This window comes from Syngnathus acus, chromosome 1, assembly GCF_901709675.1.
Source record: "Syngnathus acus chromosome 1, fSynAcu1.2, whole genome shotgun sequence".
Lineage (NCBI taxonomy): Eukaryota > Metazoa > Chordata > Actinopteri > Syngnathiformes > Syngnathidae > Syngnathus > Syngnathus acus.
Window position 1 is genome coordinate 4473691 of NC_051087.1, and position 24095 is coordinate 4497785.

The window sequence follows — 24095 nt, forward strand, 5'->3', positions numbered from 1 at the left end:
AAGGGCAGATGTTTTGCAAAGACAAATAAGAGAAGAAACCCCATCAGTGGTTGTAAACACCTTCACTGGCTCACCAGCGTCGTCGTTACCAGGCAGATTTTTTGTCGGGTCAGACAGCCAAGCAAATATTGTATGCTTGATGCAGACGTTCAGTTAAAAAACAAAAACAAAACAACGTATAATTACTTGAAGGCAACAAAGCATGCAGAGAAAGACTTGCTGTGTGACGATGGACAAACACCCCATTCTCAGCCCCCCCCCCCCCCCTTCTACTCCACAGCCTGCGCTTTGTCACTTTGTTCTGTCAAACGGCGCAAAGCACCCCACGTACACTAAGTACACACTTGCGTGGGGTGGTAAGCCAGGGTCACGCAGGTGCTTCAAAGCGTTACAGTTCAATAAGTCAGTCAGTCAGTCAGTCATTATTACTATTATTTAGGTAACAGGCAATGGCATTTTGTAACAGTACAAAAAAAAGATACTTTTTTTTTTTTTTTTACACACAAATGACAAAAACCATCCGTGCCTGAATAGCAGTGGGGAGAACAAGATCAGATTAAATCCCCACTCCAATATTGTTCCAATAAAATCTTCGTTTTGTTTTTTGCAGGATTTGCTTCCGAATGATGGCCTGTGCATTGCTTGTGCCGCTCGTCGTGACTCAGAGCCGCAACAGTGATGACATTCCGTAAAGACTTAAAGGAGCTGTATGGCGTAAGACAAAGGGGGTTATGGAAGCTTACGCGGCCGCTTTTGCGTACGTGTAGCGCGCACGCGCGCACGCACGCACACACTCGTCATAAAGTTCCCAAATGGAGCCAATGAACGAGCAACAAATGTGCAAACTTTCGAAGCGCCATTGAAGATGACGGCGATTGAGCGCTTTATAGGAAGCTCGCTCGCTGAGTTCTTTCGGCTCGTTTGGTTCAGTGGATTCGCCTGCTCGCACCTCTTCACGCGGCTCCAGCTCCAGCACCAGCAGCAGGTCCGAACGCTCCCTCCCTTCCTAGTCATCATCGAAAGAAGATGAACTTCTCCAAGCTGCTGTGCTTGGTGCTCGTGTACAGCGAGCAATTTGGGCAAGGTAAGGCCGTTGAATTCAATGACTATGTTGCTAACCATTTTGCGCAAGCTTTTAGGCGCATGAATAAAACTGGACTTAGGAGACGACGCTTTTGTTGTGTGTGCCTTGCTTTTTCTCTGCCACATCACTTATACACTATAAAGAATAAATTCGGATTTTTGCTAACAAATTGAAATCAATGTTGCATCCTTAAACAGAACGTGGCGCTTTTTGAATATAAATGACACGTTACCTTGATTTCAAAGAAAGCCTATTTAAAAAAAAAAAAAAAAAACTTTTATGCAAACGGTATACTCTAAAAAGAATGAATTCTGACTTTTTTCCCAACAGTTAAAGGAATCACATTTTGCATTTTGAAACTGAACAATGTTTTTTTTTTTTAATATAGTTAATCAAAATGTTACCTTGATTTCAAAGAAAGCCTATTTAAAAAAATATGCAAACGGTATACTCTTAAAAAGAATGAATTCAGACTTGTTTTCCCCAACAGTCTAAGGAATCACATTTTGCATTTTGAAACTGAACGTGGTGTTTTTTTTTAATATCGTTAATCAACATATGTTACCTTGATTTCAAAGAAAGCCTTTAAACGAAAAAAACATTCAAAACCACTCATGGAAACTTTCATTGCAAACGGTATCCACTGTCAAGAATAAATTAAGATTTTTTTCGTTTTTTTTCTAAATGATTAAAGGCAATCACATTTTGCATTTTCAAACAAAACATGGCATTTTTGGAATATTACCTTGGTTTCAAAGAAATAAAAGAATACATTTCAAACCCGTTCATTGCAAACGGTATACACGATAAAGAATGAATAAAGATTTTTTCCAAACAAAAAAAGGGAATCAGTTTGCGGTTTAAAACAGTTTTTTTTTTTAAATTTAGTAATCCAAATGTTACCTTGGTTTCAAAACATTTCAAACCACTTTCATCGCAAATGGTGTACACTATATAGAATAGATTTAGATCTTTTTTAAAAGGAAAAGGGATAATCATATTTTGCATTTTCAAACAGAACATGGCGTTTTTTTTAACATAATAAAACACGTTACCTTGGTTTCAAAGAAAGCCTATTTAAAAAACATTGAAAAACACTTGTGGTAACTTTCATTGCAAACAGTATAGAGTAAAAAAAAACTAAAAAAAAATACAGAAACAAAGGGAATCACATTTTGTATTTACAAACAGAACACGACGTTCAAATATCAAAAATATTTCAAAGAAAGCCCATTTGAAACAAAACGTTGCAAACCACTCATGGAAACTCCCGAGCAAACAGTAAATAGAATAAATGGTGAGTTTTGCTAACAAATTCAAATAAGAAAGGGAATCACATTTTGCATTTAAGAAACAGAACATGCTGGGGGGGAATACAGATGATCAAAATATGTTACCTTTGTTTTTGTTTGAAACAAAACATTTCAAACCACTCGTAGAAAACAAAAGACAAATTAAATTGGTGCTTACGCGTGACGGATTACAATTTGGATCCAGCCCTGTAACGTAATTCCAAAGACAACAATTGACGATGGCTAAAGGAATATTCAGAAATGAAAACGGCAAATAGCGTCTAACAGTCTTTCCTCAAATGTGTACTTTGCACACAGACCAGACCAGAGTGAGTGAGTGATGATATACTTTGCCCTCTTCTGCTTTTGTAGTGCTGGCAACAGTGCAGACAACAGAAGAATGCAAGGGCGACACTGGTGGTGGCTCAGCTGTGACGTGCAAGCGCAACAAGGGCGAAGACGTCAAATTGACAATCGACGGCACAACTACCGGTGATGTCACATGGAAGAAAGGAACTACTGTAATTGTGGCAGTCACTAATGAGTACGAGTTACATCCTGAGAAAAACAAAATACTGACGATCAAGACCCTGGCAGAAAGCGACGAGGGAACCTACACGGCCGACGGCACCTCACCAGCGCAAACGTTCCAGGTCCAAGGTTAGATGTTGCAGGAAAGCCGCTGGCCACACAAAAGCTTCTTGTGCACCATTTCCTTCGCACAGGGCACACACATGTTTTTAGAATGTGGGAGGAGAAGGCGCGCGCACAGCGACAACACGCACACACTCCACACAGGGAAACTGCGTTTGCAAAATTCTCTTATGCTCAGGAGAAAAGTTGGAGAAAAATGTCCAAAATGTGACCAAAATAGCAAAACATCTCAGCGTCCTTTTCAAAGGGTCCACTTAGCGCCACAGTCTTTGCTGCAATGTACTTTGCGCACAGACCAGAGTGAGTGATTCTGCTTTTCTTGTGCTGGCAGTGGTGGACTGCTTGGGTGGCAAATCCACCAAACCAGCCGGCCTGTGCCAGGGCAAGCCGGGTGGCAGCATCAGATTGGGGCTCTCAGACGCAACTGGCAGCTCACTCTCCTGGATGAAGGATGGGACGCCCATTACGACCGGTGACAAGTACGACGGTCCAGTCAACGCGGCTACCCTGAAGATCAAGGACCTGGACGACGGCGACGAGAAAGAGTTCACGGGCGGCGTCACCGGCGCAATGGAAAAGTTTATCGTCCAAGGTTTGACGTTGCAGGAAAGCCGCTCGCCACGCGAAAGCTTTTTGCGCACAATCCCGCACGCGCACACACATTTGCAGGCTTGGATTCTCCTGGCAAGCCACAAAAGAGCAAGTCAGAAAAACAAGAAGGTGCACATGACAGCACCTTAGCCAAATGATTACCAAACATTTTGCTAAATGTACACCCACAATCCATCCCGTGTTACCAGAATGTACATCTGCTTTTCTTGTGCTGGCAGTGGCCGACTACTTTGGCACCACGGGAACCGTGCAGTGCCAGGGCAAGCTGAACGAACCCCTCAAATTGAGAATCTCAGCCGCAGTTACTGGTTCTAAGGTCGTCTGGACGAAAGAAAACGGCGTGCTCCCCACCACCAGCGCGAAAGTAGGGGAAAAGGAAGAAGGTCTGAAACTCGCGCCCCTGACAGCAGCCGACGCGGGAACCTACAAGGCCGCCTACAACAGCAAGACTGTGTTGTTCGCTGTCAGAATTCCGGGTGAGTTTGATGTTGCAGGACGATCCACTCACTGGTACGAGAGCCGAAAAGCTTTGACCCGAAAACATTTTGCATTCCATTGGCAGTGGAAACCAACCAATAAGCAAGCCCATTCAGCAGCACTTTTTGTTTTACAAACCGCACTCGCAGTACTGCGCGCAAAAGTGTGCGGCAAGTTCAAACGTTGCCACCTGACCTTTTCCAATTGCCATTCTCCCATTCAGACACCGGTGCGGGCGGCGGCGACACCAAAAAGGAGTCAACTGAGAACGGCAAGGACAACAGCGGCGGCGGCGGCAGCAGTAACAGCGGCACTGACCAAGTCAATTTGGGCGAGGGCAAGGGCACGGGCAAGGGCGCCGGCGATCACGGCGGCGGCGTCGGCGGCCTGTCCTACTCACCTGCTCTGCTGGTGACGGTCACCCTGGTGCATCTGCTGCTTCAGCTGGCCGCCTAGAAGACAGCAAGCCGAAGGCGGAGGGAGAAAAAGTGACCGCCAGCCATTGATTGACCACTGCATGCATTCTGCCGTTGATTTGCCACTATAGGCGCATTTAGGCATTGATTAAGCTTCCATTTACCACTGTAGGTGCATTTAGTTCAGTTTTGCCACTAGGCGTATTTAGTTGATTAAGCTTACCTTTGGCACTCACTGTAGGCGCATTTAATCATTAATTTTTGGCTTAGGTTTGCCACTGTATGCGCATTTTGCTTTCGATTGATAATGCTTCTCTTCCCCCCCCCTATAATCAATAAAATCATCAATCCTTGTTTGTTCTGAATGAGCTCATTCGTAAATAGCGAAGGGTGAAGTTGAATTTCGATTCTGCGAATCCAGAGCTTCCTTCCAATTGTCTTCACTTTTATCCTAGCAAAACAAGGTTGAATTTGTCTTGACTCTTTAAATTCTATCTCTTTGCTTTATTGCGTTATTTTGTATTTGTATACATCCTATATGTGTTTACGTGGTTTATTTTTCAAGCTCTCTCGATTTACACTAACCTTTCCAAGCCACATTGAAGGATGCAAGAAATGATAGTACAGAGAACAGGATGCTCGTTTTGAGTTCTCCATTGCAAACATGCAAACAGGTCGGGCTCCTCTGAGGGCTCATGCGTGAATCGCTGCCATATCTTTTTTTTTTAGTGGACAAGATAACCAAAGAGTAGAAAACGTCAAGTGGATTCATTGGCCGCCTACACCGGATTAGCACTTTAGCTGCCACCCAGAAGACGTGCCAGCAATGATGAGGCCCAATGTGCGACGAGAATCAATCGACTTTTGTGTGCAATCATTAATCTCGTAGTGTCCATTTTTAGTCATGTCTTTGGGGGTTAGGGTTACTGTTTGTTTGGAAGATTTTACTTTAGAAGCGACTGTTCATCGAAGACCTCGTGGATTTACATGCAAACAAACAATTCATCTGGAGATCAAATAACAGTGTGCCGAGTGTGCGCTTTCATCCAGCAAAGGAAGTCCCACGTTATTGTGGCAAAAGTAAGCAAGGTAAGACGTCGAGATGCCTCGACTTGTTTCCTGATGCTGTTTTAAGTCTTCCACAATCATGGGCTGGTTACCTTTGCTGTGTTCACAATAAACCAAAAACTCGTTTTTTCAATGAACTGTTTTTCATAGCAGGCTTTGAAAAAAAAAATCCCTCGCATCATCGCGGTTCGTTTATCGCGGCTTTAGTCCAGTACGGATTTTTTCCCCATCCCCCCAAAATCAAACACTCAAAATTGAACTTCGAAATTGAAGAATTTTTGCACGCAAGTTGCCCACGCGCCAGCAGAAGGTAGGGAGTGCCCACACAATTGCAGTATGTATACTTGTACCTTTTTATTAAAAACAATCGTTATAATTAGAGTTCTAAAAACATACTTGCAGTAATTTGTTATATAAAAATTGTTATAATAATAAAAAAAGTAATAATAATTAGTAATAATGAGAAAACACAGTATAAAGAGCTACATGTACACATGTAACACACACACGTATCATATTTATATTTATTCATACATTATTTTCTGTATGTCATTTATACTATGTATTAATATAGAATTTACGTGTTTGAAAGTATTATTTAATGTTCTAAGGATAACATATGCACTTGTACAGTTTAATATACACATAAAATGATGTACGTTAAAAATGAGTGTGACACGTGGATTTTCACATGTCGCGGGTGGTCTTGGAACCAATTATTCGTTATAAATGAGGGATTACTGTATGTGTATATATATTATATATATTATATATATACTACATATATTATATATATTATATATATACATGTGTGTGTGTGTGTGCGTGTGTATATATGTATATATATATATATATATATATATATATATATATATATATAGTGGCTCGGTGGGGCACTGGGTAGCACGTCCGCCTCACAGTTAGGAGGGTGCGGGTTCGATTCCACCTCCGGCCCTCCCTGTGTGGAGTTTGCATGTTCTCCCCGGGCCCGCGTGGGTTTTCTCCGGGCACTCCGGTTTCCTCCCACATCCCAAAAACATGCTTGGTAGGTCGATTGAAGACTCCAAATTGTCCCTAGGTGTGAGTGCGAGTGCAAATGGTTGTTTGTCTCTGTGTGCCCTGCGATTGGCTGGCAACCGGTTCAGGGTGTCCCCCCGCCTACTGCCCGATGACGGCTGGGATAGGCTCCAGCACCCCCGTGGGCACTAAGCGGTTCAGAAAATGGATGGATGGATTTAAAGGTCATATGCTGGCAAAGTGATGTTTCATAAAAAAAACTTGCGCGTTTTGATATCGGCCTACCTAACCAATGATGAAACTGACCAGTTTGTGACATTACGGCCCAACGTCGGCCATATGTATCAGCGTCACACACTTGATATTTTAAACATAAATGTCCTGATTTTTTTTTTCTACCCGAGGACATCTACAATATTAATGTAGTTGCATGTCTGGATAAACATGTCTGCCTTGGAACTTGATCCAAATGGTAACTGCAGCAGATTAAAATGCGTTAGCCACACCCTGAGAACCAAACAATCACAGAAGAAACACAAAGAGTATTTGCTGACTCATTTGTGAGAATCTTTTCTTGCCAATAGCCATTCATTCCCCCACTAAATTGAATGTAGGCTCCTCCAAATACAATTAAACAATTTATCCAAGCTAGCTAGCTAGCTACAAACTAGTTTTGTCTGACTTGTGACACAAGTGATGTCACAAATAAAATAAAATACAGAAAAAAATCTTTTCACGCAACCTCATTAATGAACTGCCATATTGCTAGTATTTACATAAAGTCAAAAAATTTTTTTTTTAAAACCAAACACCAATTGGTTCATGATGCAAATTGAAGCTCGATATAGTGATTCACTATACATTGATGTTATTCGGCGACTTTCCCACACTAGATGATTTCATGGCATTATATTGTCATGTCAAGTGGAGGAAGCCCTCCACAGCTTGCCCTGTCGGTTTATCATCCTATCAAAAGTGTTTATTCTTTTGCTTGGGTAAGAGACAGACGAGAGAAGGAAGGAAGCCTTGCGATTCATGCACACGCCGCCAGCGACGAGACGAGGCAAGATGTCGTGTGTGGTATACGCGCAAGTGTGTGTGTCTGTGTGCGTGTGTAGATGCTTGTTGAACATCGCAAAATCTAAGCTCTCACATGACACATTTGGGTTGTCCTGTTCTGTTCTCGGAGTACGTTCGCTTTAACTTCTCTTAAATGTAAAGCAGACCGACAGTTTGTTTTACTTCAATCTTGAGGGGGGTAAAAAAATAATTCTCATTCTTTAAGGGCAGAACTCCAGTCGTAGTCTGTGCTTAATGAACCGACCCCTGACCCTTAACTATAATCCCTACACCGTAACCTTAACTGAACCGTCAAAACCGGGTCATTTTCAAGAATCTACAGAACTTGCTGATCTTTTGAATCAGATGTGCTTAGGAGAGACACTAAAATAGGCAAGACAGCATCTTTCGAGAACTAGACTTGTCTAGCCGTGCCCTAAAACAACACCTTAACCTAATGCCTGACCTAATCCTAAAGCCATCACAAGGATACTGAAATACAAATGTCCACAACTATATATAAGTCACAACCACAAAAAAAAACCAAAAAAAAAACTTACTCGTCTGACTGGTCTTTGGTAGCAGACCATGAAAGGTTGGGGGAAAACATTCCAACTGTGACAAAACAAAAGATCCCTAACAAAATGCAATAATATTTTCAGAAAATAGATTTTTATGTTTTGTTGAAGCCATACGCACCACCAGCTGTGAAATTAGATGGATGCGGCGGAGAAAACGAAATATTTTACAGAAGCAAATGAGTGCAAGGGGCCACAGGGCACAACCCTAATCTGTGACTTTAACCAAATAGACACACTGTAAAAATATTTCCTCCAGGGGATAAATGTGGCTCTGCAGGTAGGAATTTGTGAAACTCCGAAAGGTAAATAAGCCAATAATGAGTCATAACAGACGCAAAAGGTTTTCCTTGTTTCCGCAACCTTGGCGCGATCAAATAAAAGTCTCGCAAGAACATATGGCCCAGCTCCAAAGCAGCATACCTGCCAGGGAAAGTTTGCAGTAATACTGGAAATGTTCAAACGGAATCCATTACGGGTCTTGCCTGACAGACGGAAGTCACTTGAAAAAGGGAGAGCTATCAGGGTGGTTTCATCACCTGCTTTCATTTTGGAAACATCAGCACTTTTGCCAATTATCTGATGTCAGGGACTGACGTAAATCAATTTGCACATTTTGCGCACAACCAATTGGAAATAATCAGTGAAGCATCAGCAACCTGACCTTGATGCTTTTTCCTTTAAGGCTAAGAATGTGCAACTTGAAGTCATCTGAAGGACTTAGAACGCTTAGAGCTGAGGACCACAGACAGTCAAGAGGTCAGGATGTACCGCGAGACTAAACAAAACAAAAAGAATCCATCAAATGTTCTTGTTCTCAGTGCACCCTCTTGCATGAGTACCTCTGCGTTGAATACAGACAACCAGATCACATTCCTTGAGCCATGATGCTTGATTTTGCAACAAGAGGCAATATTTTATATTTGGCATGTGTCACATTGGAACACCATCATCTCGTGGCGACGCCTTAACATGACTGTGTGTGTGTGTGTGTGTGTGTGTGTGTGTGTGTGTGTGTGTGTGCGTGCGTGCGTGCGTGCGTGCAGTTGATCCGACCAGAAGGCAAGACTCAGTTTTCAATAACAATAACAATAGACTACTAAGAATTGTAACAAGTTAACAACCCATCTAATTGTCTATAGTTATTTATTTATTTATTTAATTATCAAAAAGACTCACTGAGACATTATTATGATTCTCGCTTAAATTCACCATATTACAGTGAGCCATGTCGCGCTTTGACTTGAGTGGTCAAATTGTTCTTTATTTATATTAATAATATATAATATAATATATTATATTATTATTTATAACTGCCCTTCACTTTAAAGTCTGCTTAGTTGAATACACTGACACCATACAGTAGTTCTTGAGTCTGGGTATGCATGTCAAGGCAAAAAAAAAAAAAAAGCGACGACACGTGTACTCACACCCGCGTTCACGGATCATCGAGATGCCGCAACCTGCTGAACAGGCTTTGTGAGCCAAAAGGAAGAGGAGCTACAAAGGTGTGACAAAGGGCCCAGTCTCAATTAGCTCTAATGTAACACTAATTTAGGATGGCCTTTTAAATGTCACTTCTTTCCGTCCGCAAATAAGGACCAATTAATGACTCTTATTCTGACTCACTTTCTAGATTCAAATTTCACTCCCGAAGGCGCAAGTATGGCAAAGAACGTATTTAACTAGATATTTCATGTATCAGTTCAAATCATGGTCAATAAAATGTCTACTTAATCCTCAGGTCAAACTAGTGAACTATGATTGATAGCACGCTACACATACACAGTAGAGAAGGTATCTGTAAAGCTGACATGATTTTTGAAGCATAAGTTACAGAACAAAACAAGATTATTGTGTTGCCCCATTGCCACTCCCTGTTGATGTTTACTGTGAAAATACAAAACAATAAAAAAGTGAATTGCATCATACATATTTAACTAAACCACATAACTTTGCCTTAGCAAAGTCCATTAGCTTAATGCTAACACACAATACAAAACACCAAAAACATGCTAACGAAACTAGCATTGATGTTGCAGTAGTGCAAAGCTTTTTAATAACTAGTACTCAAACAAAAATGGTAGAAACGTGCAGACAGAGCACACAAAATATTAATTATCTACTGTGAAAAATAATATTACTGCAGCAATTGCAAACAAATTTACATGTAGTAGGACAAGCAGGTTAAAAAAATTAATGGAATTAGTATATTGATGGCCAAGGAGTGGACTGAATTATTGAAGATAATTTAAATTGAAGCGCGCAGGTCACAGAACGAATTAAATTCGTGTCTCAAGGCATCACTGTGTTCAAATAGCATCATGTATTGTAAATTGGTCATTGCAGTGGCGATTTTAAGTCAAAGCACTGTGCAAATTAGAAGATAGTAGAAAATTATGAATCTAATCAATAAGGCTGATATGATTTATATTTTTCTAATGCATCATGAGTTGCATAAAGTTTCAGGATGCAACATCATTTGCTGTTTGACACCGACTGTGACTTTTCAAGCCTGCGCATTGCTGGCAACGTTAGTTTCAGTCCAGCACATGGAGCCATCTGGACATGATGGCCTCGTCATAAAATACACAAGATTCTGGGAAGGGAGACCAAGTGGGACATGTGGTAAATGGCCAGTACTCAAGGAAACTCAAAAAAGTTCAGGCTGAGATCTTCCTGTCAGGAAAGTGATTAAGGGCTATATAAATAAACTTGACAGGTTTGTGTTCAATAAATGCAAATCAACTGTTGGTTTTCCCCCCACAATAATGTTAAATGACTAGTCTGAGCAATGCAGTTAACCACCAAGCATGACACTCTTAAGGCACTTATTGTTTTTGTTTGCACGAATCACTTTTGGAGGCACTCACCACAAACTGATCGTGCGTGGAAATCACCTCTGTGGGTCTTCTGGTATTGTCTGTGAAATGCACTTTTCTTTTTGGGCATTGTGTTAAATGCTTGCAGCTCCTTTTCCTCATGGCAAAGAAATACGTGTTTATTTAGCTGATTTTTCGAGCTCGTGGATTTAATACGGCGACTTGACATGAGTCAGGTTCTATATAGGTGGTTGGAACAAGGAGAATCCGGTCACCTTTCAAAATAAAATATCACGGCTGATAAATAAACCGGAAGTGCTTTTTTTTTTTTTCATTCGCGGGGCCCAGTATCGGTCCGCGAGGCCCAGTATCGGTCCACGGGCCGGATTTTATGGACCACTACTTTAAATAACATGAGGAGTAGCGTAGGAGCTCTGTCCATTTGCTTCCGTGAGTCATTGTAAATAATGTGCTCATGAGTCATTGTGCAAAATATAGGACACTTAAAATTGAAGCACTACAATGCATTTTGGCATTATTATTTTCACCCAGTGTGCTTTGGGTGCTTTGGATACCTTGCATGCTTGCTTTGTGACTACCAACATGCATGACTTTGTGTATTGTATGTAAAATAGCTCTGACACAGTCATTCAATTGTTCATATATCGAATTTCAGGCTTTTGTTTGTGGTCTTAAGCAGCCACGTGTTGAAAGCTGTCTAATCTGTCAGCCAGTGTAAATCAAGTTCACCCAGTCGTTCACAGAAGAGATACAAACACTTGAGCGTTTATCACGTGGCGCATTTACCGTGCGTTTACGGGACAGGGCGGGGAGAAGGGGGAGAGGCTTACCGAGGTGTTCCTCAGGGTTCGTTGGGTTCTGTTCCCGAGGAAATCTAGAAGCGTCGCAGTGGTAAAAAAAGTCAGTTTGTTAACGGCTCATTCCGAAGCGATACATCATAGACAATTAAGCAGCAAGCGCGTAATTGAAGTGCAGCGACGCCTGTATTATATGATCCATAATGTGCTTGTTGCTGGGTGGAGTTCACAACTAATGATGCCCATTAACGACAATACCAAAGAAAAACTGGCAGCGTCTGATCTAATTGATGTAGATGTGGCTGACGCCAACATCCAAACTGCAACATGCAAATATAAGGAGTGTGGCCTAGTGGGTGGCATCGGGAGCTATAACAAATATGTTTTGCATTTTGCTGTGGTATGCTGGCAGCATATACGAGGCTCGCCCAGATCTTGAATTCAGGCTGCTAGCGACAGACAAAAACAAAAACAGCAAACAACATCAAATATCATATATTGTCCAACATGGTGGCTCCCCGTCAATAAAAACTGTTAAATCATCCAAATTATTTTTACGTAAAGGTAATATTATTCAGAATGCCTTGTTTTGACTAGTTCTGGCAAAGAAAACATGTCGTTAGAAAATCTTTGTGGGGGTTTAGTTTTTTAGGGGAAGTCAATGTCCTAAAATTTTTAACAGTAATATTTAGAATGTAAAACAACTACTCTCATTAACATTGTGTTTGTAGAATACGATATTAAGCAGCAAAAGTCAATGTTTATCTATCTGAGGAGGCGGCCATTTTGCCTTTTGTTGTCGACGAGACATAACGTTACAGTTGTGATGTCATTGCGATGTCATTATAAGTCGACAGCAAGTGTCAAAATGGCCGCCCTCTACGTACCACAATCAAAGCATCAATCAAAACACTTTGTTTCGACAGGTTGGGCTGCACAGAATATAAAATCTATACATTCATCAATCCATTATCTGAACAATTTATACTTATTACAAAGATTTAGTTACGTTTGTCAGATATACGATAAAGCAGTGACTCCGAAACCAACCTTTACATGACTTTGCTGTTTGAGATTACCAGGTGTGCCACAGGAAAATAGCCAATTAAGTTATTAACTTCCGACTTCAAATCATCACATATTTTTGTTTGTCTATCTATGACAGTGACCTATTGTGACAGAAAGCACAAAAAATTGCCTTTTGACTAAATGTCAGATGATTTAATTGGACCTACTGCCTTTCATTCCACAGAATAATAGTAGCTTTGTGTTCGACTAGGCACATTTCACATTGCCGGAGCGTATTTTGTGAGGACAGAGATGAGATTGTCATTACTTTCCCACGCCTATTTTCTAATTTGACACCAAGTAACACTAAAAAAAAAAAAAAATACTGAGGGCTAAAAGTATCATGACCTACATTTTAAAGCACAGCAGTGCAGTAGTATTGATATTTTTACTCATGATTTTCAGACTCCAAGGCAATTAGGGATCTTTTTGAGAGTATAAGAGTAGTATTTCGAGTTTAGCTAACTTTAAGGGCATATTTTAGTGTATTTAAGTCACATTTATTGAATATTGCATACTTTTGGGGCACATTTAGAAGTATTAAGATTGTCCACAAACACTCGAGTCTGTTTCACAATCGTAAAATGTAAACTCATGCTGACGTGAAATTTGTCGCCAACAAAAGAAAGGCCGAGTACCAGGTTTTCTATTGAAATTCAATAAAGGTTGCGAAAGACACAATTACAGAGTGGAATCCTCTTCTTTTTGTTGCGCTTGCCTCACTGCATGACACCTTTCACACACTCTGCTGCCGAGAATGTCCAATGTTTGCATGCCTTTTTTTCTTTGTTTGCCTTTCCGCAAGCTTCTGCGTGCCAATTGGCTGCGAGTGCGGGGAGGGCGTACTCCCTCTCTCTCCAAAACAAGCATAAAAGGAGGGCGTGCATCTTCACTGAGACTACACAACGCAGACGCCAGCATCTTATGCTGACCAAAGAGAAGTTGACTGACAGTTGGTGACATCCGTCCGTTCAGTTCTTTCCAATCAGGCGTCCAAAATGTCACTGGGAGTGAAGGAGAAGACCCAGGTGCGTCTTGTCTTCCTGGGGGCGGCCGGAGTGGGCAAGACGGCCCTGATACGCCGCTTCCTGCAGGACACGTTTGAAGCCAAACACCGGCGCACGGTGGAGGAGCTCCACAGCCGGGAGTACGACATAGGTGGCGTCAAGATCACCGTGGAGATCCTGGACACCAGCGGCAGCTACTCCTTCCCGGCCATGCGCAAGCTCTCCATCCAGAACAGCGACGCTTTTGCGCTGGTCTACGCCGTGGATGACCCTGAGTCTCTGGAGGTGGTCAAGAGCCTGCGGGAGGAGATCCTGGAGATCAAGGAGGACAAGTACACGCCCATCGTGGTGGTGGGCAACAAGACTGACCGCGGGGGAGAGAGGCGGGTGTCTGAAGATGATGTGCTGTCCATCGTGGAGATGGACTGGAACAACAGCTACCTGGAGGCTTCGGCCAAGGACAACGTCAACGTGGTGGAGGTGTTCAAGGAACTCCTGCAGCAAGCCAACCTGCCGAGCCGCCTCAGTCCGGCTCTGCGTCGACGCAGGGAGACCTTACCCAAACCCGCTGGCTTCAGGCCCCCCATGAACAAGACCAACAGCTGCATCCTGTCCTAATGGCAGAGATGAAAAGAGGACATGTTCAAAAGTGGGCGGCAAGTGAAGAGCGCTCTCCTCCAGGCTTCTTAACCCTTAAGTGGAGGACACCAGCAGAAGTGACTCAGATTTAAAAAAATAAATAAATAAATACACTTTGTTGTAGTGCTGGTTGGTGCGTACTTGTTGCCGTTGAGAACAATGTAAGACTTAAAAGGCTGTCTAACTGTTGTACTTAATATACATCATGTTGTAACCTATCTGTGAGATTTTTATTAAGGTACGTCTTTTTTCTAATTGTGCATGAGAGTCATTACTTTTTGGTAATATGTTTCAAAAAGCACATTAACAGTGTAAATACACAGCTTTTTTTTATAAGTTTATTGATTAGTAAATGAAGTTTTTTGTGTATTTTTTATCATCTCATTGTTCTGCTGTTGTGTTAAATGAAACGATTTGTATTGTAAGTTTAAATATGCATCATAAAAACAAAAAATGCAAATAAAATATGGTGTTTGACTCTACATGGATGGTAACTAAAGTTCTCATTCAAAATACAACCAAATTGTGTTTCTTTTTTGTATTTCACATTCTTTATTATGCAGACACTTGATTGTTTAAAAATTTTGAAAGACTAGTAAACAGTTTTCTTAGTGTTTTAGATTTTTTTACCAGTAAGATAATTGTAAATACATACTTTTTATTATTTATTATATACATTATTTTTTTTCTGATCACCAAAACAAATTATGTAGTTTATTTCCGTTTTAGGTTTTAATGATAAATGTGTTAAAAAAAAAACTTTTTCGCTATTAGTAATTGTATAGTATAATTCTTTTTTAGCATCCCCAAAATATTGTTTTAAAACACTTTTTGATCCATGGTTTATATAATTATTTTTCTCATACATCAAAAATAATTTAACTTGTTAATTTCTTATATTTAATCCTAAATATTGCTTCTACAACTCTTCAATTATAAATAGCAACATAATTTCTGTTTAATTCATTTTATTTTATTACATATACAGTGACAAAGAAGACCAATGCTTAAAGGGACAGTGCGTATCTTTCAATGCCATCTAGAGGTGAATTAATAAAATGAAGAGACAGTTCATAGCACACATTTTGAACAATAGAGTGCCTCAAAGAGACCACACTAAAGAGACCACACTTGGCAAACCTACCACCAATTTCTATTCCCTCAAGTTAAAAAATAAAATAAAAAAATTAAATAAAAACACTGTCGCTTTAGGAAAACAAATTGATTAGCGACACTAGCAAAGAATATAGCTCCAACAAAACAAAGACAAATTAGTGAAATAAAACAAATTTGTCAATGGATATTTAGAAAGCAAATAGCATGCACTGCCATTTGAGTCCATTAAAGGGGTTCATATTGCTCACGCTCAGGAAATGATTCTAAAGAGGACACCCGCTCCCCACCCAGTTCAGACGAATGTCATGAAATCGTGGATCATAACGGCAACACTAAAACTCTTCACATTCAATTGAATGCATCATTTTATATTCGATACCACAAGCCAGCGTCGCTCCTCGTGGTACACGGGCGCCCTCTGGTGTTAGGCGAAAGAACACTGGCGCCGTACAATCCGTTTTAACTTTTTAGAATAACACATATGAATGTTGTTTTATTGTTTTTATAGTTTGTTTAGCAATGTTTACGTACGTTTTTATGTAACTTTTAGGTGAAATCTATTTTAATGATCCCTCCCCCATATTTCTACTTTAAATTCAGTGTTAATGTTCAAACTATGAGTCATGTTAGTGTCTCACGTAATTAATACAATTTGAAGAAGTACATGAATAAACATTTAGCTGACTATATACCGAATTGTTCAGTTTTATTAAACAAGTCTTTCACCATGTTTTCTTTGGATGACATCTGTTGGTGAACGACACACATTACACACAATTGACAGGCCACATTAGGTACACGTGACGCCTTATCGACTAAACGCCGCTTTTAAAAAAGGACAATAGGACCCATAATCCAAAATTATTTCCTTTTTAACCTTTGAGTATTTTTATGTACAATTTATATAGAGGTATTTTGTGCAGGTGTACCAGGGACGGCACTACACCAGGCCTAGGGGGGGTCTAGCCTCCTAAAAAAAAAAAAACCTCTGTTGCTCAGTTTAGCATTTTATTATATATTTTGAAATAGATTTATACATTATTTTTCCAGCCCCTGGTATGTATCCATCAAGGCTTTAGAAAAATATGGTCCATAGTGAGGGGTCCATTTTGGCCTACGTTAGCAAAAGTGGTTCCTCGACCAAAAGATGGTCTGACAGGTTTGTACGTTAAGAAAAGTCCTTTAGTGTGACATCCCAATTCAAGTGACAAGTTCAAACACAACCAGACTTGAGCATTGTGTCATTTGAATAAAGAAACGATTCAGTGGTTGAACAGGTTTGAAAGTGGGACCGTTGAGTGGTTCCTGAAGCAGATGTTCCCCTTTAACCATGACCTGTTCAAGTCGAACCCACTCTACCAGCTCACGCGATAGACGCAAGCGAGTTTCCTGTTTTATTTTGAGGAAACGGCCTGGTAAACGTTGGTCCACAGTTCCTCTTTCGCTCCACTTTTAAAACGCTCTTCTGCGCACAGCTTCACAGGTGTTTTGTCGTCTCGGAGCGGGCCAGCCTTGGACCTCTGCCTGTTTTACGCCTCAAGTAAGACGTTGCTCCGTTTGCTCTCGAGTCTCCCGTAGTCAGCTTGTAATTAAGTCTTCGCCCTTGGACTTGGTCAAAGCTCCTCAGCTGAGTAAAGAGGCTCTGAGGCGTTTGGAACAAGTTCAAGGTCCTGGAACAAACTCAGCTTGATCATATCGTTTGTCACAGCCTGAATACGGATAAGTCTGTCCATCAATTTTCGATTTTAATAGTCAATGAGATGCAAGTTGTAGAGACTGAATTGCTTTAAACATCTCATTTCCGGCGCTAGAAACAGATTCTTAATGAGCTGTGGAAAGTAATATCCCTTTTGATCACAAAGTACTTGTCAAAAATTGAACAAATAGTAGTTTACATAATTCTGGAAACGCATATATTGAAGAAGTGATTGCCAGTAATAATGCGAGAGGTATCGGGGGCAAGCTGATTTCTGAACAAATATTTCCTTGCTACAAGTGCTATTTAATTTGAGCTTTTAATTTTAGATTTACATAATTTTAACTTTGATTTTCCTACATACTAACCACTGGGTGAATGTTCAAATGGTATTCATATTAAATATACTTTTGCGGGATGAAACCTCAGCCTTGTTTTTGATCACTTTACAGATGCACCAAGACACACACACACACACACATCATCGTTAAAAGCTTCTTTCCCATTAACTGTTCCAAGCACGATGGAAAAACATAGCACGTCATACAAGTGGAATGTCTTTATTAACCAAATGGTGAGAATCCCCATGCAATAGTGTATCTACCTAAAAGCAAACATTCATCAAGTCCTGTTCCCACTATTTGGCACGGGACACGTACTTGGTGACCGAATGTCGTCAGTTGTCCGTCGCCTCAGTCGTCCAGGGCGATGTTGCGGAACAGGTAGGCCATGGACTCCCCGTTGTGGATGCGGCGGATAGCTTCGGCCAGGATCATGCTCACGTCCACCGTCTTGATCTTTGGGCACTGCAGCTTCTGCACTTCGTGGGGCACTGTGTTGGTAACCACTACCTAAAGAGGTGGCAATGACAAATAGCATCTTGAAGTAAACACGCTTTTATTTATTTTTTTAACCTATGTAAGCAAGGTTACTTTTTGTTTCCTCTAAGTGATGTTACATGAAAATCTCCATTTTTTTTTTTTTTTTTTTAAACGTCAGAGTGCACACAGGTATTAAGAAGTGCTTGGACAAATTTGTTTAAAATGCTCCAGTGAGTTTCAGGAAGTTTGAATGAATGTGTATATATGTTCTCTTTATTGGGCAGATTTAAGGTGAAATCAGTTTTTTTTTTTTTTACCTCATCAATGGCAGATTCTTCAATGAGTCTGGGTGCCTCAGCAGACAGCAGGCCGTGCGTGGCCATGATGAAGATCTTGTAAGCGCCTCGCTCCTTCAGGATCTCTGCGGCGGCCACAAACTCCTCCGCGTTGTCGATGATGTCATCCTAAGGCATAGTCACGGTTGTCTTCATTGTTTTCACAAAAGGGTCTGTTTAAGATTCTCCAATCAGCACTGATTACATAAATGGGTTTCACATGGAAAAAAAACATTTGAAAATATAAAACTAAGAAATTAATAAAAGGGGAAAAAAAATCCCCACAAATGTACATATTATATTAATAAATAAAATTGCACTGCAACAGGAAAAATCCATTTAGGCAATGTAGACAATTTTGTAATGCGAGTCACATTTGATTGTGGTAGTACAAGATGTCGATGCAAATCCTGTAAAGGTTTACGGTCTTACAACAATGATGGCGATTCTTCCTCCCACGTCTCCGACGACAGTAATGGGTGGCTTCTCCTTAGCCATCATCACTATAAAGACACAAATAGGTCAAGTTACGCTACGGAGAAATATTAAAGTCCAATCAAGGGGACTGAGATTTGATGAGAAAAAATTGGGGTGAAACCAGAAGGACTTCCGCAACACAATCCATTAGCGCAGGAAAAATAATTTGCACTCATCCGTCGTCCAGAACAACATATGCTGAGTAGTTACAAACGGGGGTCGATCATTATTTGGAATAAAATATTTTGGTGATTTGCTATGCTGCAAAAAGAGAGCACGAAGAGTGTTTGTGCTTCAAGCAAATGAAAGAATCTCAAATAATCATCGACCCAAGCGACAACGCGCCGCAGTGCCCTCACCCGCACACACCAACAGGCGCTTTTGCAAAGCCTCACTGCGGGTTTTATAACTTGAAAAGAAAAAAAAAGTGAGTAAAAAAAATCATAAACAATAAATTCGATGGGTAATGATATCCCATCCAAAACAATGTATCCTGAGTTGCACTACACTTCATGCCATTCTACCCCATTTTGTCCAAAGAGAGCGAAATCCTCAGATATTAGATTAAACCGGATCCCAAATTTAAGCCAAAAGGCAAAGAAGGGAGAAAATAAACTCCTCTGTAAAATTCCAGGGAAGCGAAACAAACGGGAAGAGAAAATGGAGTCATTGATTCCTACTTGGAAGGTCAATCCCAGGGAAGGCCGCACGTGACCTGCTGCCGCCTATGTTGGCGAGAAGCCCATTGCGAACGACATGCAGAATGAGGGGAGGGGGGTGGGGTAAAAATAAGATTTTCAAATATCTATATATTTAGATTTTACATGTATATATATATATATATATATTATAGGTATAGTTTTTTTAATAAGATAATATGGTACATAATGTGTAAAATGGGCCTCGGTTGCCACGGTTGCCAATCACAGAACTTGTGTGAACGAAGGGGGGCGTCTTACATGGCAGCTCCAAGCCAGTGTGTCCGGCGCTGGAGCGAGCAGGCGGCGGCGGCGAGCACGGCCCGTCGCCCATGTTGGACTCCAGATTGGGAGCGGCGCCGTGCAGGACGGCCAAATCGAGCCGCAGCCTCTCGGCGTAGGACTGAGCCCTGAGACACACGAGCGGCAAAGAAAGTGACGTACGAGTACAAACAGCAAAGAAGCCAAACAAACACAAAAAACGGAGTACCTCTTGGCAGCCGACGGGGACTTTGCCACAATGACAGCGTTCCTGTAGTTTGGGATCTGTGAGGTGTGGGAATGGACCAGACAGACTGCAGTTGAACTTGCACGCTATATCATATCACATCCAACGAGTACTCAAATCTAGTGCCGATATCCGGGTCATGGAATTTCCGCTCCAAAATTGAGAAATAAAACCCTACTCTATTTTTAGAATATCATTTTGCATGTAATTAATAGCTTTTAGCTATGTCTCACTCAAAAAATGAAAGGGAAAAAAAATTGATGGCTCGAGAGTGTAAAGTGGCATCACCTCTTCTTGGATGTACTGGATGAGGAAGGGCGAAGCTCTCAAGTTGTCAACAGGGAAGCTGAAGAAACCCTGAATTTCCTTCTGATGAAGGTCCATGGTGATGATGTGCGTCAGTCCTGCGACGTCAACAGGACGGCATCAAACCGAATCCAAAATGCAGAATTATCGCAGTGCCCGTACCGGCCTTGGCCAACATGGCGGCGAGTAGCTTGCAAACGATGGAGCCCCTCTTCCTCATCTTGCACTGCTTGCTGTAAGGGAAGTAAGGGATGACCCCGATGATGTTCTTGGCGCAGGACGTTTTCAGGGCGTACGCCGTGATCAGCAGCTCCATGATGGCCGTGTTGACGTCTCTGCGGAACGACACACGGCAAGGTGATCAAATTGCAACCAAAAACCTGCAGGGCTTTTGTGTAGGCCTAATCAAGGCTCGTGACAAGTCTTCTTTACCTTCCAGAAAATTGCCCTCAGTCTGCATTAGGAACACATCTCACCTGGGAATGGTCTGAATGATGAAGATGTCTTGTCCCCGCACCGACTCCTTCACATCCACCCGGGTCTCTGCGCACAAACAAAATCAACGTGGCGACAGGATGGAAGCGAGCAGTTGGAAAGAGCTCGGCCGTACCTGCGTTTCCTTCTTGGTAGACCACCGACTTGCCCAACTCTACACCCAAGCGTCTAAGAAGAAGACAACGTGTCAAGGCCACAACAGAAATAGGATTCCACAAACGGCAACTTCTCCTTTGTGAGGTGGTTTGGCAGCGCAAGATTGTCCTTACTTACCTTTCTCCCGTTGTTTAGGTACGGCAGAATTTTAAAGCTGTTCGCAAGCTCCTGCCGAAGACGCAAATGTACGTAACAAGGCCCGGTTCAAGAATCCAGCCGAGCGAGTCTAAACATTGAAGGTTCATCTTGAGGTATTTTTCTAATGGCATTTGTATTCGGCACGCAACGTTGTGAGCAAGTCTCAACTTTACACAAAGTTGCAAAACGACGGAGAGAGGCAAAGCGTCATGTGAGATGAGTAACGACGTTATCGTCGTAAGAGCTAAGGGACCATAAGTGCATCTTCTTCATTGCGGATACTTTTGGAATTCATTGGGTGACTCGTCGCTTATCGGAAAATGATTCTGCCCGATATGAACACCGGCCTGGAACCCCATCTTTTGAGGCAGACCTTCCCCCCCCTCTGCTGTGGTTTTAATAATCAATTCAATTGGTCAAAACAAGCCCAGAATCTGTGCTCTGCAAACTTCCTGAATCATCCCTGGGCACCTGTATGCGAGGGATTTACATTTTCGGGGGGCTTTTTTATTTATTTATTTAATGACCGGTCTCACAGGTAAACAGAGAAAAGGGGGGGCACAGACCTAAACCTGCTACCCCGAGATTGGATAAAAGAGGGATGGTGGATGAATAGTTAAGATTCTCCATCCACCCATTTCCTCTCAAACCTGGATTACAAAACGCCGTGGCGCACTTACTCTGTTATTTTCTTGGCTAACTCGGAACAGGCGCTGCTGGAGTTGGCGGAAAAAACACGGTATCCACTTCTTGACACGTTCATGTTGGAGAAACCAGACGAGAGCTTGGGCGTTTCACAGCGTTTCACCACAGACCTGTGACCGCCGAAACGCCTTATCGGCATGCTGTTTCACACCCCAGAAGCTTCACGTTCTCTTTCCTGTTTCTTTGAAATGTCTTCGAACGACAACGATCCTACGGTGGAATGTTTCAAAACAAAACAAAAACACGCGAGGCAAACTTTTCTTCACGAGTGCCACGCTTGAGCTTAAACTACATCGGTGTAGCAAGTTCAATCGCTGCCACGCAAGTAAGAGATGTCTGAATGTTACGACACACCGGCGTGTGTATTAAGTGCGAAAAAAAAAATCCGATTTGGCTGATTTAGAACTTGTGCAGCAGCGACTGTATCGCGGACGTTCCACGTCGCAGAGGGCCCAAACCGCGCCGGGAGGGGGCGTGCCTAAAACGTCATCGACCAATCCATGTTGAAATCTTTCATGAGGTCATCTTCAAGCGCGACCGACACTTTTCCAGTTTTTTTTTTTTTTTTTTTTAACTTATATATATATATATATATATATATATATATATATATATATATATTGAACACGCCAAGTTACATTGACAAATAATAAAGCAACAACTGTGTTACTATTATATTACGCAGGAAAGACCAAAACAGCCGGGGAGTTTTAATCCTAAATAGCAAATAAAGAAATAAAGCACCATCCTGAACGGCTTTCTCATTTTTAGCATCTCAAATACTTGTGTTTGGTTTTGTTTAGTTTCCGCCATCTGATTTCAAGTCAAAAAGGCGTCCGACATGTCCTGAGAGTGGAGCCTTCACCAGTCGTCACAGTGGAGGTTCGCAGCCACGTGCCTCTCCAAAATTCCCGGAGGTTGTGGGTCCAAGTGATTACTGTCACAGTGACAACATGATGGGGACAACGCTCTCCCGGCCCAAAAAGATGGAGCTTTGTTTTGAGGGAATGCAAAGCAAAGGTTCTTCATGAACGGTGAACCCAATTCCCACCATTTACGAGAAAGTTATCAAAAGCCTCGGAATGTGCTATGATGCCAGCCTCAATGTTTGCGGCCAGGTCAAGCAGCTCAGGGAGGACCTTGGCAAAATTCTCAGGGTGAGCGCGCTGAAACAGCGGGTCCCAGTATTCGGCAGGGAGGAGGAGGTCTGGGTCGGTCGGGACAGACGCTCTCTGCGACAAAGAGCGGCGAAAGCTGTCCGACGGCAGGACGCTGTGCCAAGAGCAGTGGATGAGACTTTGGAAAAGAGGAAGGTTCCACTGGAAAGACCTGTGGGGGCAGGCAAGGTCAGCTTCCTACTTTGAGCCACCGCGTATGATGTGCTGCCCTCACCCACAAACCTGCAACCAGATCTTGCATGTCCCCTCTGCTCACTCCCAGGCTCACTGGAAGCAAAGTGAGTCTCTCCCAAGGGAGGTACAACCAGGTGTCAAAAGCTGTCCGGGCCAAAGGACCTGCCACCGGCCCGGAACACCTGCTGCAGCCTGCTCACCAACCTCCATCAGTGAGGAGAGGGGGAACGAGGACACCGGCACCTCGTTCCAGAGGATGCCATGGACGAGGGTATCTATCTACCACCCCATGACGCAGAGGTACACAACTGAAGACGTGAAGAGGCCCAGCCTCTACGGGTGGAGTTAACCCGGGCTGACCTGGTGTAGAACGGAAGAACAAAAGAACGTACCATCATGTCCTGAAAAAGAAAAGCATTCTATTCCAGGTCTCCCCTGAAACAAAGAAGTGCATTCTAAAACATCAAATGAGATTCTACGTATCTGTCCGTCTCTTGTCTGCCTGTATCTAGTACTTTTGGGGAAAGATTTGAATGCTGACTTTTGGGTGAACACTCTTCTTGTCCTTGAAGTTTTTTTGTTTTGGTTTTTCAACACAAATATCACGTTTTGAAAGTGAATCGAAATGTCTTCTGTTTTCTCACAAATATAAAGTTTTGAACTTGAAGCGAAATTTCTTCC

At 42.0% G+C, this 24095-nt stretch overlaps 3 protein-coding genes and 1 long non-coding RNA gene across 5 annotated transcripts in view; 3 read left to right on the forward strand and 1 right to left on the reverse strand.

Moving 5' to 3' along the window:
- Window positions 1-828: 828 nt before the first annotated feature.
- LOC119121626 overlaps window positions 829-24095 on the forward strand; it is a 28083-nt gene continuing 4816 nt past the window's right edge. The window contains exon 1 of the mRNA XM_037249438.1: window positions 829-1084. Within this exon, the coding sequence (XP_037105333.1) occupies window positions 1027-1084 (58 nt within the window). The 5' untranslated portion in view covers window positions 829-1026. The remainder of the gene's footprint in view (window positions 1085-24095) is intronic.
- On the forward strand, window positions 5994-19684 carry LOC119130101. The gene is made up of 3 exons (XR_005099366.1): window positions 5994-6004; window positions 6086-6091; window positions 19555-19684. It is a non-coding gene; the product is annotated as an uncharacterized LOC119130101 (long non-coding RNA).
- LOC119130012 (GTP-binding protein Rhes-like) lies at window positions 13843-15093 on the forward strand. The gene has a single exon (XM_037263471.1). The coding sequence runs from the start codon at window positions 13964-13966 to the stop codon at window positions 14588-14590; it is 627 nt and encodes a 208-aa protein (XP_037119366.1). The 5' UTR covers window positions 13843-13963; the 3' UTR covers window positions 14591-15093.
- On the reverse strand, window positions 17965-22542 carry LOC119129732 (phosphoribosyl pyrophosphate synthase-associated protein 1-like). Of its 2 annotated transcripts, XM_037263125.1 has the most exons (11): window positions 22038-22542; window positions 21179-21231; window positions 21045-21111; window positions 20731-20903; window positions 20551-20666; window positions 20245-20300; window positions 20016-20164; window positions 19737-19781; window positions 19012-19082; window positions 18562-18708; window positions 17965-18274 (listed from the first exon to the last, which is right to left on the reverse strand). In XM_037263125.1, the coding sequence occupies exons 1-11, from the start codon at window positions 22199-22201 to the stop codon at window positions 18116-18118; spliced, it is 1200 nt and encodes a 399-aa protein (XP_037119020.1). In that variant the 5' UTR covers window positions 22202-22542; the 3' UTR covers window positions 17965-18115. The 2 variants fall into 2 exon arrangements, with proteins under 2 accessions (XP_037119020.1, XP_037119029.1); XM_037263134.1 differs by lacking the exon at window positions 19737-19781 and having other exon boundaries at window positions 22038-22541.

Excerpts from the sequence above, each read along its gene's own strand:
- LOC119130012 (XM_037263471.1), top strand. The coding sequence starts at position 13,964 with ATGTCACTGGGAGTGAAGGAGAAGACCCAGGTGCGTCTTGTCTTCCTG.
- LOC119129732 (XM_037263125.1), bottom strand. The coding sequence starts at position 22,201 with ATGCCGATAAGGCGTTTCGGCGGTCACAGGTCTGTGGTGAAACGCTGT. Across the intron at positions 21,112-21,178 it reads CTACCAAGAAGGAAACGCAG|AGACCCGGGTGGATGTGAAG; the intron begins GTACGGCCGAGC and ends GTTTGTGCGCAG. Across the intron at positions 18,709-19,011 it reads GAAGAATCGCCATCATTGTT|GATGACATCATCGACAACGC; the intron begins GTAAGACCGTAA and ends ACTATGCCTTAG.